Below are 14,689 nucleotides of genomic sequence, written 5' to 3' on the forward strand. Positions count from 1 at the left end.
TATAACCGAGGTGCTTCCTTAGATTCGGCAGGCCTATCGAAACTGCTTCTGTTTATCAGCCCTCAGGAGCCATGACTTCGATCGCTTCTTTTGTTATTTTGCCTGAGGTTATGTCTCGATTCACTGACTCTGTGGCTTCCGATGTATGGTCGGTATCGATCTCCAATCAGACCTCATTCCCGATTAGTAACCCCTCGAACATCGGATTCAGACCCCAATTGATCATCTTCGACCCTAATTTTCGATTGGTACCGATTGTGCATGTCGGCCCATGTGATGGCTGCGTATTCGATCACGTTATACTTTAATCAGCATGAAGCCATCGAACTACGCTCGTTCAAACCTTGAGTGAAAGCCTGTACGGCCTAGTCATCTGTGACAGGTGGCAGGTCCATTCGTTCCATTTGAAAACGAGATACGAATTCCCTCAGCATCTCGTTATCCTTTTGTCTTACCTTGAAGAGGTCTGACTTACTTGTTGCGAATTTTATGGTGCCGGTATGTGCTTTCACAAAAGAATCTGCTAACATGGCGAACGAGTCGATGGAGTTTGGCGGTAGGTTGTGATACCAAATCATCGCCCCCTTCGAGAGGGTCTCTCCGAATTTTTTCAGCAATACGGATTCGATTTCATCATCTTCAAAATCATTGCCCTTGATGGCACATGTGTAAGATATGACATGCTCGTTGGGATCGGTCATTCCGTTATATTTGGGAATTTCTGGCATACAAAATATTTTGGAGATTGGTTTCGGAGCTACGCTCGAGGAAAAGGGTTTTTGCACGAATATTTTTGAATCCAATCATTTTATCATTGGTGGAGCTTTCAGGATCTGATCGACCCTAGAATTATAAGTTTCTACTTTTTTTATCATTGGCTTCGACTCGATTTGTGAGTTCCTCGAGTAATTTAGCAATTTCAGGAGTAGTCCCCGATTCTTGCTCATTTGACTTCATAATGGCTGGTTCCGTTCCATGAGTAATTTCTTGGGGTGGATTGGGCTCCGGCCTTCTTTGTAGCTGGGTTTGGCTCTACAACTGGGCTATTGCTGCCTGTTGGGCTTGCAACATTTCGAAAATCATACGCAAACTAACACTGTTTTCCTCGACGTTATGAGTGTCTCGAACCGCAGACCGAGTTCCACTATGGATGCTATTCTCGGGTTCAGCATGTAGGTTTGCCTCAATTGCTATATGCGAATTGATATCAATCGGCGCTCCGATTCGAGCTCCAACGGTGTTCACAAGTGGTCTTTCAGTACTGGGTGTCAAGTTGTTGTTTTCGTCTTGAAGACCGGCCCCGTTGTCGATCGGTGAAGCCATTTGATTGATGGTTATTCGTAGCTGATCCGAAATTCAAGGTGCTTTTGAAAATAAGCGCAAAACACAATGGCGTATTTTTTTTAGATTCGTATCAAATAACCGATGTTATCCTTGGCCCCACGGTGGGCGCCAAACTGTTTACCCGAAAAATGGATAGAGTTGAATTTATACGCAGTTCCAAGGATATGTGACGTAACTTAATACAAATTATAAGGATAAATAGAAATATAAATATGGATTGGAAAGAATGCGAAGTAGATAAGGTTGTAAGGAACAATAAATCTTAGGACTCAACAAATAGAATCAATTTAAGAAATCTGAAAGAATAATTCTTTACTGTGGAAGAATATAGCGTTTTTATTACAATATAAGCCTCAAAAAAACTTGTCTTTTATAAATGATAACCATGCCCTTTATAATAGAGAGAATAAAAAATACTCAGTGGAAGACCCATGATAAACCAGCTTTTCCACAATTTCTACCAAGATTCTCGCTAGTGGGATTGTAACAGCTTTTGTCTGGGAGCTCGATCTTGCCTTGAGCCTTCGATCTTGGTTTGAGCTCGATTCTGACTCGAATTCTCGATCTTGGCTCGAGCTCTCAAATTGATTCGGGGTCAATGTTGGTTGGTCTCTGGATGATAGCTTTACTCTGTGTCATAGTTCGATTTGGACTAGCGCTCGAAACGATATCCAACTCGACATGGATCGGCCCCTCGGGTTCGAGGCTTGTTTGTTCCATCTTTGGAGTCTCAGTTCGATCGACTATCGTTCGAACTCGATCGGACGTGCGAAGGCCGAAATCTATTTCGACCGTATACATAAAGTTAACATGTACTCATAATCTAGATAAGGATACCAAAATTAGATATGAGTTTGTAGTGAAAATACTTACATGAATACACACATACCTGGCGAATAAGACTTGAGAAATTATTGTGCTTGAAATACCTACGCTGCAAAGTAATTGATCAAAACATATGAGAATCGCCTGGGAGAAATGAGAGAGTGAAAGATTAAAAAGTTAGGGAAGAAACAAGTTGAAGAATACAAGGGCACTGATCAATTACTTGCAGGTAATGGAAATATTGCTCACTAAACAAAAATAAACAATAATTAGTGACAGACAAATTTTGCCGCTAAATAGCAAAATTCGTTGATTTCACAGCGAATTAGTGTCGAACTATAAAAAAAAATCTATTAGTTACGAATTATTAAGCGATAAAATTAGTGATGAATTTCCTAGCGAAATTGTTTTTAGCAGTTTTAACCATATGACACATAATTGGTACAATTCTTCTCCCTTCTTCTCACAAAATGTTCACATTAAATAGTACTCTACATGTTCCATTCATTACTAAAGCTTTGCTCTCTCTCCAAGAAGTTTTCTCAGTACTTGCTAATGCTGAAATATTATGTATGCCTAATCAGGGATTTAGTAAAATACAAAAAAAAAAAAAATAAATAAATTAAGAGGAAAACATGAAAAAAAAGAAAGAATAATACTCACACATTACAACAAAAAATGGTCTTAACGGCCAAAAAATGTTATTGCAAAAACCTTTACCAGCAATTGAGTATTTGCTATAGTATCCGGCATCGCTAAAGGTTTTACTGAATACTCCCTCTGTTTTAATTTAGATGAGATAGTTTGACTCGGCACAGAGTTTAAGAAAAAAAAGGACTTTTAAAACTTGTGATCTTAAAAGTTTAAGGGGGTAAAAGCTTTGTGGGGTCATGTCATTTGTGTGGTTACAAAAGCTTCTCATTAAGGGTAAAATGGGTAAAATAAAGAGTTTAAAGTTAAATTATTTCCAAATTTAAAAATATTTTATTTATTTTGAAACGGACTAAAAAGGAAAGTATCTCGTCTAATTTGAAACAGAGAGAGTATTAATTTTATGAGATATTGGACCATCACATGATAGCAATTTTTATGAGATATTGGACCATCACATGATAGCAAAATACAAGTGGTTCATAGTATAGTCACATGATTGCAACATTGACTGCTGGATTCCTAAATAATTATGCAAAGTTGTAATGGGGAATCCAATGTAAAGTATGAGAACAATATATTTGTGGGTTGGTTTCACTATTAAGGTAAAAGTTTCGGATGAGAATTTTCTGTGTCTCTTGTGAAGAATGCTACTTCAATATGGTCCATGATTATGATATTTTCAAACCTTTATATTCTTAGATTATTAGGACTAGGTTCACAATAGAATCAATGTCGTTTTCTTGTCTATGGCAGCTGAAATTTTGTTAGTTGTTTAAGAAGTTTAATTTTTATATACTAATCATATTTTTTTATATTATTAGGTCACTTAAAAGATACTAACTATAAATATTTTTTCATAATAAGTGAGTTGATTAGCAGTATGAAGAATAAGGTACCTGCTACAACTAGTTAAAATACATTAAGGGGTTGTTTGATAGAATATATTAGGAAAAATAATACATATATTAACTTCGGTATTATTAATCCATTTTTTGATAGTGTTTTTCAACTAATATATAATTAATACTTGCATTAGTTATACATCATATTTAGTATTATTTTTATACATAGCAAATCATTAGCAATACTATAGTTTTTTTAATACATGGATAAGCATATATAAAGATAGAATTACCCTTTCAATACCTTTAATACACCAAACCGAACAGTCGATAAGAAATAATCTCAGTATAACTAATTCCATCATAATCAATCTCAGTGTTACTAATCTCAGCATTATCATTCATCCTATTCAGTATTGTTCTTATACGTTCTAACAGACGACTTGTAATAATGTAAAAAAAATTTAAGCTGACAATATATATAAGTCAAATCTTAAAATAATTCGTAGAGTTGTAATGCTTACCAAAAGCATATATTCTTAACCAACTGCCATACTTTTCTTCTTTTTTCCTATAAAGATTCCTTGTGTCGTACAAGAAAGATGTGAAAAATGTATATGCTCCGATAAGTATAAGAATTTGGAGCTGACTTTTGAAGATAAAAACAAATCGACAAAATTTATGAAAAGATGATAATTCCTAAAGAAAGAGAACTCACTAAATCTTTGTGCTTGCTCGAATATCCGTACCAACAAGTCCATGGTCCACTGAAAGCATATATACATTAACAAAGTACTGGCCATAATGAATAATTAATCTCAAAATTAAATTTGAGATGAATTTATTTTTATATTTAGTTGGCATAAAATTGTGGTATAACTAATTTCAAGATTAGTTATTCCGGGATGATAGTATTTTTTATCCTTATGGGAGGGTGAGATAACTAATTCCAAAATAATTAATTCCGATATAATTAATCATGAGATAACTTATTTTCCAACCAAACGACCCTAAAGTCTTTTGGTTTACCACACTAACAAAAAATATATTCCAACATAAATTTTGCATAATTCCATGTATGGTTAATTGTAAAAAAAAAAAAATTGCATAATTTAATACAGCATTTGGCTGTCTTTATTAAGTCCCAAACTGTCAATATCCCACATAAAGTATATTGAAATATGCGTATTATTTTGTGAGGGATAAAATGTGAAATAAAAATATATGTATTAGCTATACATAAAAAAGAGTAACTAAATAAAGGAATTCAAATAATTAATCCCTACATAACAATCCTTTCATTATTTAGAAGTTTCCATGTTCCTGTTTCGTGAATGGAGAATCTTTTATTAGGGAGTATTTTGCGTATGTCTAATTGATGCAAAACTAAATTAATTGGATCAATGAATTTCAGATATTAAATAATCAAAACGGAAAAAAATCTATTTTTTGGGTCAACCCGTCAATCCTATTTTATTATTTTCATGAACATTTTAATGAATAAAAAAATCAATTACTTTCATTAATTCTTTAGTATAACAAAAGGTTAACCCCCCCCAAACACACACAAACCAAAGGTAACGTCTGCTCAGTAACTTTTCATAGATAAAAACTGCAAAGTTATAGGGCACCCCACAATCTTTTGGCATTAGGTTGGAGCAGTACCAATCTAAAATGATTCCTTAAAATTCAGCAGCGACTACTGGACAAGCTCAAACCAATGATATCACTACTGGTCAACCAATGAACCAGATTATGCAGATATATATGAACCAGATATATGCTTAAAATTCTCTAAGCATTTTACATTAATTTTGGTACATAAATTCAGATGCGGATTCATAATTATAATTTGATTGATTCGGCCTTCTTAGTACGAAACTCATTGTACTTTTAAAATTATGAGTTTAGATCTTATATTTATTAAAATTTTTGTAGGTTTTTACATAAGAATTAATATTTTGCGTCAAATATATTGAGTTCGAATGCACCCGATGCCAAGGCACTTAATGTGCCCGTGTATATTTTACTCATCTGCAATTCGTAGCCTTATCTTTTTCCCAATAAAAAACATTGAAACGTTAGTAGTTAGCCCAAAATCATTCAACACTCAAGGTTTTAGCTAATTAAAATTTAGCACTTAAGAACGTGGCTTAACGGTCAATAATGAGAAATCATTCAGAGTCTAAATCCTAGCAAAAATAAAAATTGGTAGGTGATTACTCTCCTTGTGCTTAAGCTTCGGATAGAGTTACTCGATTAGTGTCCATGCTGATTGGTGAGATATAACAGGTATCGAGTAGTAATAGAGATGCGTGCAACCCACACCATTAACATAAACTAAGAAAACCTGATTAAGATATGCAAGAATGTTACATCATCTCTCTTCCAAGTCAAAGGGTTATTGCTTCTTTTAGTAGTTTCTCTAAGGTAAGAGTTACTTCAAGAAAAAGCATACAGAACAGTTGAGGAAAAAGAATACAATATTATCATGCAACGGTTCTCTATTCCAAGTACACAAATAGAGAAAACAAGGAAATTCATGAGCAAGAAAATTATATATACTGACCAGTGGATATATTATCTTAGATTTGGATCATTTCGGCTAAGCCCATACCACCATAACCTAGAGTTTATAAATTGAAACAAAATGCTGCCTAAAGCAATGAATTAAAGATGATGTACTTCAAAGAAACTTAGAGAACTGAAAACACTAAATTAGAGGACTTACAAGAGTGTAGAAGGTGCAAATTTCATCAACTTCTCCATTATAACTAAGTTTAAGACTTCATCATTTTTCAAGACTCTTTGGCGTAAGTTCCCTGGCTTTGACAGGGTATTTAGTCCGTGTTGCTATTCGTATAGAGATCATCTTTTGAACTCGACGAGGTATATATTGTGTTTGAGAAAGAGTCTAATATTTATCGTGGCTATCCCACAGTCAACTACTAGCGTCCATATATATATATATATATGTGATTGTTTTGTGCATGCACGTACCATGCAAGTTGCAAAAGGCTTATCTTTCCAATAGCTTTTGCATCTTTTACTAGTTAGCATTCTTTCACACACTCGATTTCTTCAAATTATTCTTTTCTTAACTTGGTCCTTAACCGTTGGTTTTTGTTGGAATTCTTGTCCAAGATTCATGTATAATTATCTTAAATTATTTTCTTTTTCTATTATTGATCTAAGCTAGGGGCATGCCCATGCATCATACAGTCTAATGGTTTTGTCAACGTTTTGAAGATAGTACTAGTATACTTTGTATTTGTTAACCCTTTCACTTTTGAGTTTAAATTTTTTGTACTAATAGTGTATTATTTATGCAATCAGAATATTTATAAGATTTTAGAAGTACAACTCTTAGATAAACATTAATTAGTAATCTGATAATCAAAAGGATAGTCAGAAAAAACCTGTTGTGTTGGGCTAAACTACATTAACAGGGTATACAACTTAAATCTATGCATTTTTATTTATGGTTGACCATTATTCACTAATTGCTAGTTGTTGCAAAAATTTTATATTTGTTTACCCTCAAAATTGAATGACAATTAAATTCGTGAGTGATTTTGAGGATACACGGATTTATTTGACACAAAGCAGTAAATAAAGATAAATTAAATAAATAAGGATAAAGTAAGTTCAAACCACACGAGGAAGACGATTTAAGCCTTAGTGAAATATTTGCCCTCGATTTGGGCTCGTAACAACAAGCACTGATGAACGAAAGCAGAATAACTAATAATAGAAAAATAATGATATATTGCTTTGGAATGCGTGTTACAACATACTTTATGAATTATCAGATCCCATTTATATAGTGGATGAGTCCTACTTTAGGTACAATTCTATAAAAGATAAAAAATCTTTTGATTTATTTATTGCCGATTCTTTATTGGTACGTGCAGAAATTCCCGCTGTAATATTCGGCCAGTCACGGATATTTCGGTCTTTCGTTGGCTATGCTGACAATGTTTCTTCAAAATCGTTTGAGGCTAAAACCGATTCCGAGATTATGATCCCGATATTCTCGAAGGCAGGACTTATGTCTCCGAGTTCTAGCCTGGTGGGATTTCGTGGTCGATCTTCAGTCCTCTATTGTCATGTCTCGAGCCTGGCTCATTATGTCGGAGGCTAGGATGCTCCACGAGCTCTATTTCAACCGTATACAGATAGTCCCCTTATTTTTTAGAGAGTAGACGATGAGAAATAACATGAGCTTTTGATCCTCACTTTGATACACAGTAACAAAAACAACAAAACAACTGAAACGTCTCGTTAGTCATGTCCCGGTGGCATTAAAAGCATGTAAGCCGTCGGTCGGCCATTCCTGGATGCGAACCGTCGCTGAAATAATATAAATACCTCCTCTTTTACTCATTTTAACTTTAAATTCAAACCTTCTACCCTCGTACCATTAAGATTTCAATATATTCTAGCACTTTCACTCCAGTTATCTGAGATCCTCTGCAAGAAGTCTTGTTTATCTTCATCTCAAGCCAACAAGTACAATCCTTCAACTTCCTTTCTTTCTCCATTTTTCCTTAATCTTTTAAAGAAATGACAAAGACTTCCAAAACCGTTCCCCAGAAAGAAACCCCTTCTACTTCACGGTCGGCTACTGAGGCCGAGGAGATTGTTTCGCGTACTGCCATCGATGAACCAGTGTCGGACCCCCCTTTGAAATGGTTCATCCCCGGAGGATGCTCGGTCAACGCCGATTTCAAGGTTGAAAAACCTTCCTCCGTACAAGGACGGTATGAGGAGGTCTCGAGGTATATATACTTGATCATTGAAGAAGTCCTCCCTAGGGTCCGAAAAGACTTCAACTGGGACGGTAAGGGCATAGTGATCCCTGACCTCGATGAATCCATTACCACCCACATCGAGGGATACCAAAGTGTTTACACTTATCCCTTTACATTAGGCCCGATGGACTCGTTCATTGTTGATTTCTGTAATAGGTACGGGGTATGCCTCGGTCAGATTCAACCTTCATTCTAGAGGATCGTAATCCTCCTGCGGTTCTTTGTGAGCAGAATCGATGGGTGCTGTCTCATCGTCGACCATCTTCTACGCTTGTACAATCCCCGAATCTTCTGGGAGGACTGATAAAGCTCGTGCGCCGGGCCAGCAAAGCCGCATTCTAGAGCAGTAATGAAGATTGGGATTGAGGCTGGCAAGGCCGTTTTGTCCGAGTTAGGACTTCGGACCTGATCCCAGCTGAGCGCATGCCATTCCCGAGAAGTAAAATATATCATGTAAGTATAATTTTATTTTTGAAAGTCGATTTTATACTTATTTCCTTCTTTCTTATCAGTGTTTTATGGTGGTGCAACCATCGCTCGGGTCCCGAATGTCATTTCTCGACTCAAGGAGTGGGTTGAGGGTATCATATCATAGATGCCCTACTCCGAGCGCTCATGGTGCAAGCTCTTGAAGGGCCGTTGGGAGGCTCGTTCCCATTGTATGGGCCCAAAAGGTTGAGGAGCTCTGGTCTCAGCTAAGCTCGACCGTCTTCGATCGAGAAATTCTTGCCAAAGAGCTAGAAATGGACAAATCGGCGGTTGCGGTGATCAAAGCCGATGCCGACAAGATAGTAGCTCAATATAAGGCCAATGGCGAGGCGGCCCAGGATCGAATGAAAGACGTCGTTAAGCACGCGAAGCGGCAATACTGAAGAGAGGCCCTCGAGGAAATTCATGCTCGGGGTTTCGACTTATCGGCTGAGAACGAGAGTGCTAAGTGACACGAACCCGAGGACAAGAAATTGGCGTATCCCGAGGATGAAGAAGACTCCGAGAGTTTAAGCGGATCCAAGGGTGGAGGGGACTCCTAAGACCCTGGCGATGAGGCAGGCTCCGGTGAAGATCAGGCCGTTTAAGTTCCTTGTATTTTCCTTTGTTTTTGTATTTTTGTACTTTGTACTTTTATTAAGGCCGTTTGGCCATTGTAAAGACTATATATATATATATATATATATATATATATATATATATATATATATATATATATATAATATAAGGCTTCTTTTTTCCCTTTGACAGTTTCTAAGTGTAACGACCCAACCGGTTATTTTGAGTATTACAACCTTGTTCCCCTATTTATTGCTCAATTTGTGCTTTATAGTTGTTATGTGACTTGTCAGGGTAAGTAGTTAGGGTCCGGAGAGGTTTTGGAATGAATTGGAACATTAGTTCCAAGGTTTAAAGCTTAAGTTAAAATAGTTGAACGGATGTTGACTTATATATAAATGAATCTGTTTCTAGAAATTGGAATAGGTCTGTTATGTCATTTATGACTTGTATGCAATATTTGAGGCTAATCAGACTTGATTTGATAGGTTTCGACATCGAATATAGAGGTTGAAAATTCTTAGTTTTATTAAGCTTGAATTCGGGTGTGATTCATGGTTTTAGTGTTGTTTGATGTGATTTGAGGATTCAACTAAGTTCGTATGATATTTTAGGACTTGTTGGTATATTTGGTTGAGGTCCCAGGGTCTCGGGTGAGTTTCAAATGGTTAACGGATCAAATTTAGACTCGGAAAAAATCTGGAAATTTCTGTCTTCTGGTGTGATCGCACCTTCGAGGGATTGGCCGCAGGTGCGATGCCGCAGATGTGGATCATTTTACGTAGAAGCGGATATGGTCTGTCCTGGGCAAGGCGCAGGTGCGAGGGGTTGACTGCATTCGCGAGCTCGCAGGTGCGAGCGAGGCTCCGTAGATGCGGAGTTGAGGGAGAGGCCTGTTTCTATAGAAACGGATGGAAGGCCGCAGAAGCGGCGCCATAGGTGCTGGACAAGGAACACAGATGCGGGCCTTGGGAAATTAAGTGGCTTCCGCAGAAGCAGTTCCGCAGGTGCGGATATGTGGTCGCAGGTGAGGTAAGCCTGGACAGAATGTTAAAAACAAGGGTTCGCGATTTTGGCTTGATTTCTAACATTTCCAACACGGGTTGAGGCGATATTTGAGCGAGAAATCACGGAAAATCTTGAGGTAAGTCACTTGTAATCATTGTTAGTCAATAATATTGGATTATCATTGAGTAATTCGACTAGATTACATGTTTTTGAGGCGAAATTAGAGGATTTGGGCCTAGGGATTTCAAAATTAGAATTTAAGATTTAAAGGTAGAGTTGATGTCGGATTTTGGTAAAATTTGTATTGTTGTACGTGTGGTTGAATGGGCGTTCATATTTTGTAACTTTTGTCGGGTTTGGAGACATGGGCCCCACGAGCGATATTTGAGTGCAATTTCAATTTTTGTTGGAAAAATTTTATTTTCATATGAAATTAATTCCTATAATTTGTATTGACTGAATCGAATTAATTGTGATTAGATTCGAGGCGTTCAGAGGCCGATACGCGAGGCAAGGGCATAGCGGAATAAATAATTTCACGGGTTGAGATAATTTACAGTTCTATATTTGGTCCTAAGGGTATGAAACCCTGGATTATGTGTTATATAATTGGTTTTGAGGTGACGTGCATGCTAGGTGACCGGCGTGTGGGCGTGCACTGTAGGAATTGTGACTTGATCAATTTCATGGAACTGCGTAGTTGAATAATCTGTTGATATCCGTACATTATTCACGTATTAGAGAAATCGAACTATAAATCATGTTTAAACCATGTGTTGACACTGTAGGGACCCACATAGGTCGTATACATGTTGAACTATCTGGTAAATTGCTATTTTGTATTCAGTCGCAGTTTTACTTGCACATTACTTCTCAGTCTCTATTATTCATTATTGATGCATCATATCATCGTTGATTTGGCTGCTTATCATGATTTCTGAGAGCCCGAGAGATTCAAGAGGTTGATGACTGAGTGAGGCCGAGGGCTTGATTGTGAGGATATTATGGGATCGGGTTGCACACCACAGCATGTTTTATTGATTTATGCCATGATTGGCTTGTTATAGCGCTTGGGCTGAAGGAGCCCCTCCGGAGTCTGTACACACCGCCGGTGAGCGTAGGTACATACTGAGTGCGAATGACGAGTGCCGAGTGCTGAGTGATTGAGAGGAATGAGTGACTCTGAGGAAAGAGTGATTGTGAGGTTGGAGTGAATGGGAGGACTGAGTGACTGTGGATCTGAGAGGATGCATTGATTTCATTATTGTTGCACTTCAACTGTCATATATCACTGTTTTAAGAAATTCTGAGAGATATTATCTTCTGTTTTAGTTGAACTTGATATGAAATTTCTGTTTGGGCATTAATTGTTGAACTTTAAAGCATGCCTTCTTTATTATGTTAGAAATTACTGTAGCTGGATTTAGCTGTGAAGGTCGTCACTACTTTTAGTTCTTTATTTAGTATTGTTAATTACTGAGTTGGTTATACTCATACTACACCCTGCACTTCGTGTATAGATCCAGGTGTTCCTGGACATAGTGGATGTTGATTTTCTTGGCGCGATTAATTTTTCGGAGATTCCGAAGTAGCTTTCAGTGTTTCGCAAACCTTGTCTCTATTTTCTTTCAGTTAATTATACTGTATATTTTCTAGACAGTGTTTTTATCAGTCAGACTATGTTATCATTTAGATGCTCATGTATTCAGTGACACCGGGTTTTGGGAGTGTATTTTATATCAGTATGCGCAAGGTTTGTCTATTAAATTTGTGTATTATGTTTTCAAACTTAAAGGAAATTGTGGTTTATCGAGATTGTCGACTTGCCTAGTACCACGATAGGCTCCATCACAACAGGTTAGGATTTTGGGTCGTGAGAAGTTGGTATCAGAGCCTATGTTACATAGGTCTCACGATTCATGAGAAGGTTTAGTAGAGTCTTGCGGATCGGTACAGAGATGTCTATACTTATGTTCGAGAGGCTGCCGAACCCTTAGGAAAATTTTACTTTCTTGTATTCTGTCATGTGATTTTGTTGATTTTGGAAACTATATTTCGGTTATTATATTCTCTCACAGATAGTGATGATACGTACTACCGGATCGGACGATCGGCCACTAGTTAGGGCCGCGAGAGTTCGGGGCCGAGGTAGAGGCTGAGGTGTAGCTCGTACAGCAGTTGGAGTAGCACTTGTAGCACCACCAGTTGCTCCAGCTCTGAAGCAGATTCCAGATATAGTTGAGCCGGCGGGACCAGCTTAGGCACCGGTTGTGATTCCTGGCCTTCACGAGGCTCTAGCACAGATATTGACTGTTTGCACAGGCCTTGATCAGGTAGTTTTGGCTCAGTCCGCACCAGGCAATTCTCAGGCCGGGGGAGGTACTCATACCCCTGTTGCCCGTACTGTAGAGCAGGTATTGCAGGGACTTCAGATACCGAGGGAGAGGATACTTGAGAGATTTAGGAGGCTTCGACCTCTATTATTTAGCGGTGCTGAGTCACAGGATTCTCAGGTTTTTTGGATATGTGCTAGTGGATGCTTCAGACAACGGGTATTCTAGAGACCTATGGGGTCTCGTTCACTACTTTGCAGTTTTATGGGGCTGCCTTCAGATGGTGGGAGGATTATGAGAGGCGCAGGCCAGTTGGTGCATTACCACTTATATGGCAGGAGTTGTCTATTCTTTTTTTGGAGAAGTTCATGCCGCAATCTCGTAGGGAGGAGCTACGCAGACAATTTGAGAAGCTTCAGCAGGATGGCATATTTGTGACCCAGTACGAGATGAGGTTTTCTGAGTTGGCTTGTCACGTAGTTTGGTTGGTTCCTACTGATAGGGAGAGGATTAGGAGGTTCATTGATGGCCTCACATGTCAGTTGCGGTTACGTATGACTCGGGATAGGGTATCTGGTGCTACTTTTGATGAGGTAATTCACATTGCTCGGCAGATAGAGATGGTTTGCAGCCAGAAGCGAGGAAAGAGGGAGTCCAAGAGGCCTCGTGGATCAAGTGGTTTCAGCGGTGTTCCTTAAAGGGGTCAGTTCTACCACGGCTGGGGTCGTCCTTACAGACACGCTCAGACGAGTTGTCCAGTTCACCGTGGTGCATTATCCAGCCATGGTTCATACAGTTCTCATCAGGGTCAGTCAACTCTCAATGCTGTTCCAGCCTAGAGTTTGTCCCGTGCTCCTTCAGTTCAGGGTTCATTTGCACCGGGTGCTTCTTGCGGTTACTCTAGTTCTCAGGGTCTGATTCAGTCCTCACCACCACCAGTACTGGGGAGTTTCTTTGAGTGCGGGGAGTTTGGGCATATGTGGAGGCAGTGTCCTCATCGCCCGGGAGGTCCAGTGCAACAGAGGAATCAGACTACGACTTCAGCACCAATTACTTTGCCACCCGCTCAGCCAGCTCGGGGTGGGGGTCAGTCAACTAGGGGTCGCACAAGAGGGGGGGACCGATCAGGTGGTAGTCAGGCCCGATTCTATGCTTTTCCTGCCTGGCCAGATACTGTTGCTTCAGATACAGTGATCACATGTATTGTCTCAGTGTTCCACAGGGAAGCTTCTATATTATTTAACCCTGGTTCCACTTATTCATATGTATTATCGTATTTTGATCATTATCTGGATATGCCCTGTGAGTCCTAAGTTTTGCATGTTCACGTATCTACGCCGCTGGGCGATATTATTATTGTGGACCGTGTGTGGTAACTATTGGGGGATTGGAGTCTAGAGTTAATCTCTTATTTTTTAGCATGGTTGATTTTGATGTAATCTTGGATATGGATTGGTTGTCTCCATGTCATTCTACTCTAGACTGTCACGTAAAAACCGTGATGTTGGCAATGCCGGGATTGCCGAAGGTCGAAAGGAGAGGTTCCCTATATTTTGTTCCCAGTAGGGTAATTTCTTATTTGAAGGTGCAAATTATGGTTGGGAAGAGGTGTTTGTCATATTTGGCCTTTGTGAGAGATGTTGATGCAGATACTCCTACTATTAATTCAGTACCGATAGTGAGTTCCTCGTGATGTCTTTTGGGCTGACCAACGCCCCAACAACATTTATGCACTTGATAAATATTTTATTCCAGTCATATCTTGATTCATTTGTCGTAGTGTTTATTGATGATATTCTGGTGTATTCACAAAGCTAGGAGG

General features: G+C 38.5%; 1 protein-coding gene and 1 long non-coding RNA gene across 3 annotated transcripts; one reads left to right on the plus strand and one right to left on the minus strand.

Annotated features, from left to right (window-relative positions):
- Positions 1–1,646: 1,646 nt before the first annotated feature.
- On the minus strand, positions 1,647–6,589 carry LOC138891467 (uncharacterized). 2 transcript variants are annotated; one of them, XR_011407723.1, is made up of 4 exons: positions 6,397–6,589; positions 4,384–4,432; positions 2,234–2,278; positions 1,647–2,126 (listed from the first exon to the last, which is right to left on the minus strand). It is a non-coding gene; the product is annotated as an uncharacterized lncRNA (long non-coding RNA). The 2 variants fall into 2 exon arrangements; XR_011407724.1 differs by having other exon boundaries at positions 2,218–2,278.
- A 6,481-nt stretch (positions 6,590–13,070) lies between these two features.
- Positions 13,071–13,565, plus strand: LOC138892070 (uncharacterized). Its single transcript, XM_070175763.1, has one exon. The coding sequence runs from the start codon at positions 13,071–13,073 to the stop codon at positions 13,563–13,565; it is 495 nt and encodes a 164-aa protein (XP_070031864.1).
- The last annotated feature ends 1,124 nt before the right edge of the window (positions 13,566–14,689 follow it).

Source organism: Nicotiana tomentosiformis, chromosome 5 (genome assembly GCF_000390325.3).
Source record: "Nicotiana tomentosiformis chromosome 5, ASM39032v3, whole genome shotgun sequence".
Taxonomy (NCBI): Eukaryota; Viridiplantae; Streptophyta; class Magnoliopsida; order Solanales; family Solanaceae; genus Nicotiana; species Nicotiana tomentosiformis.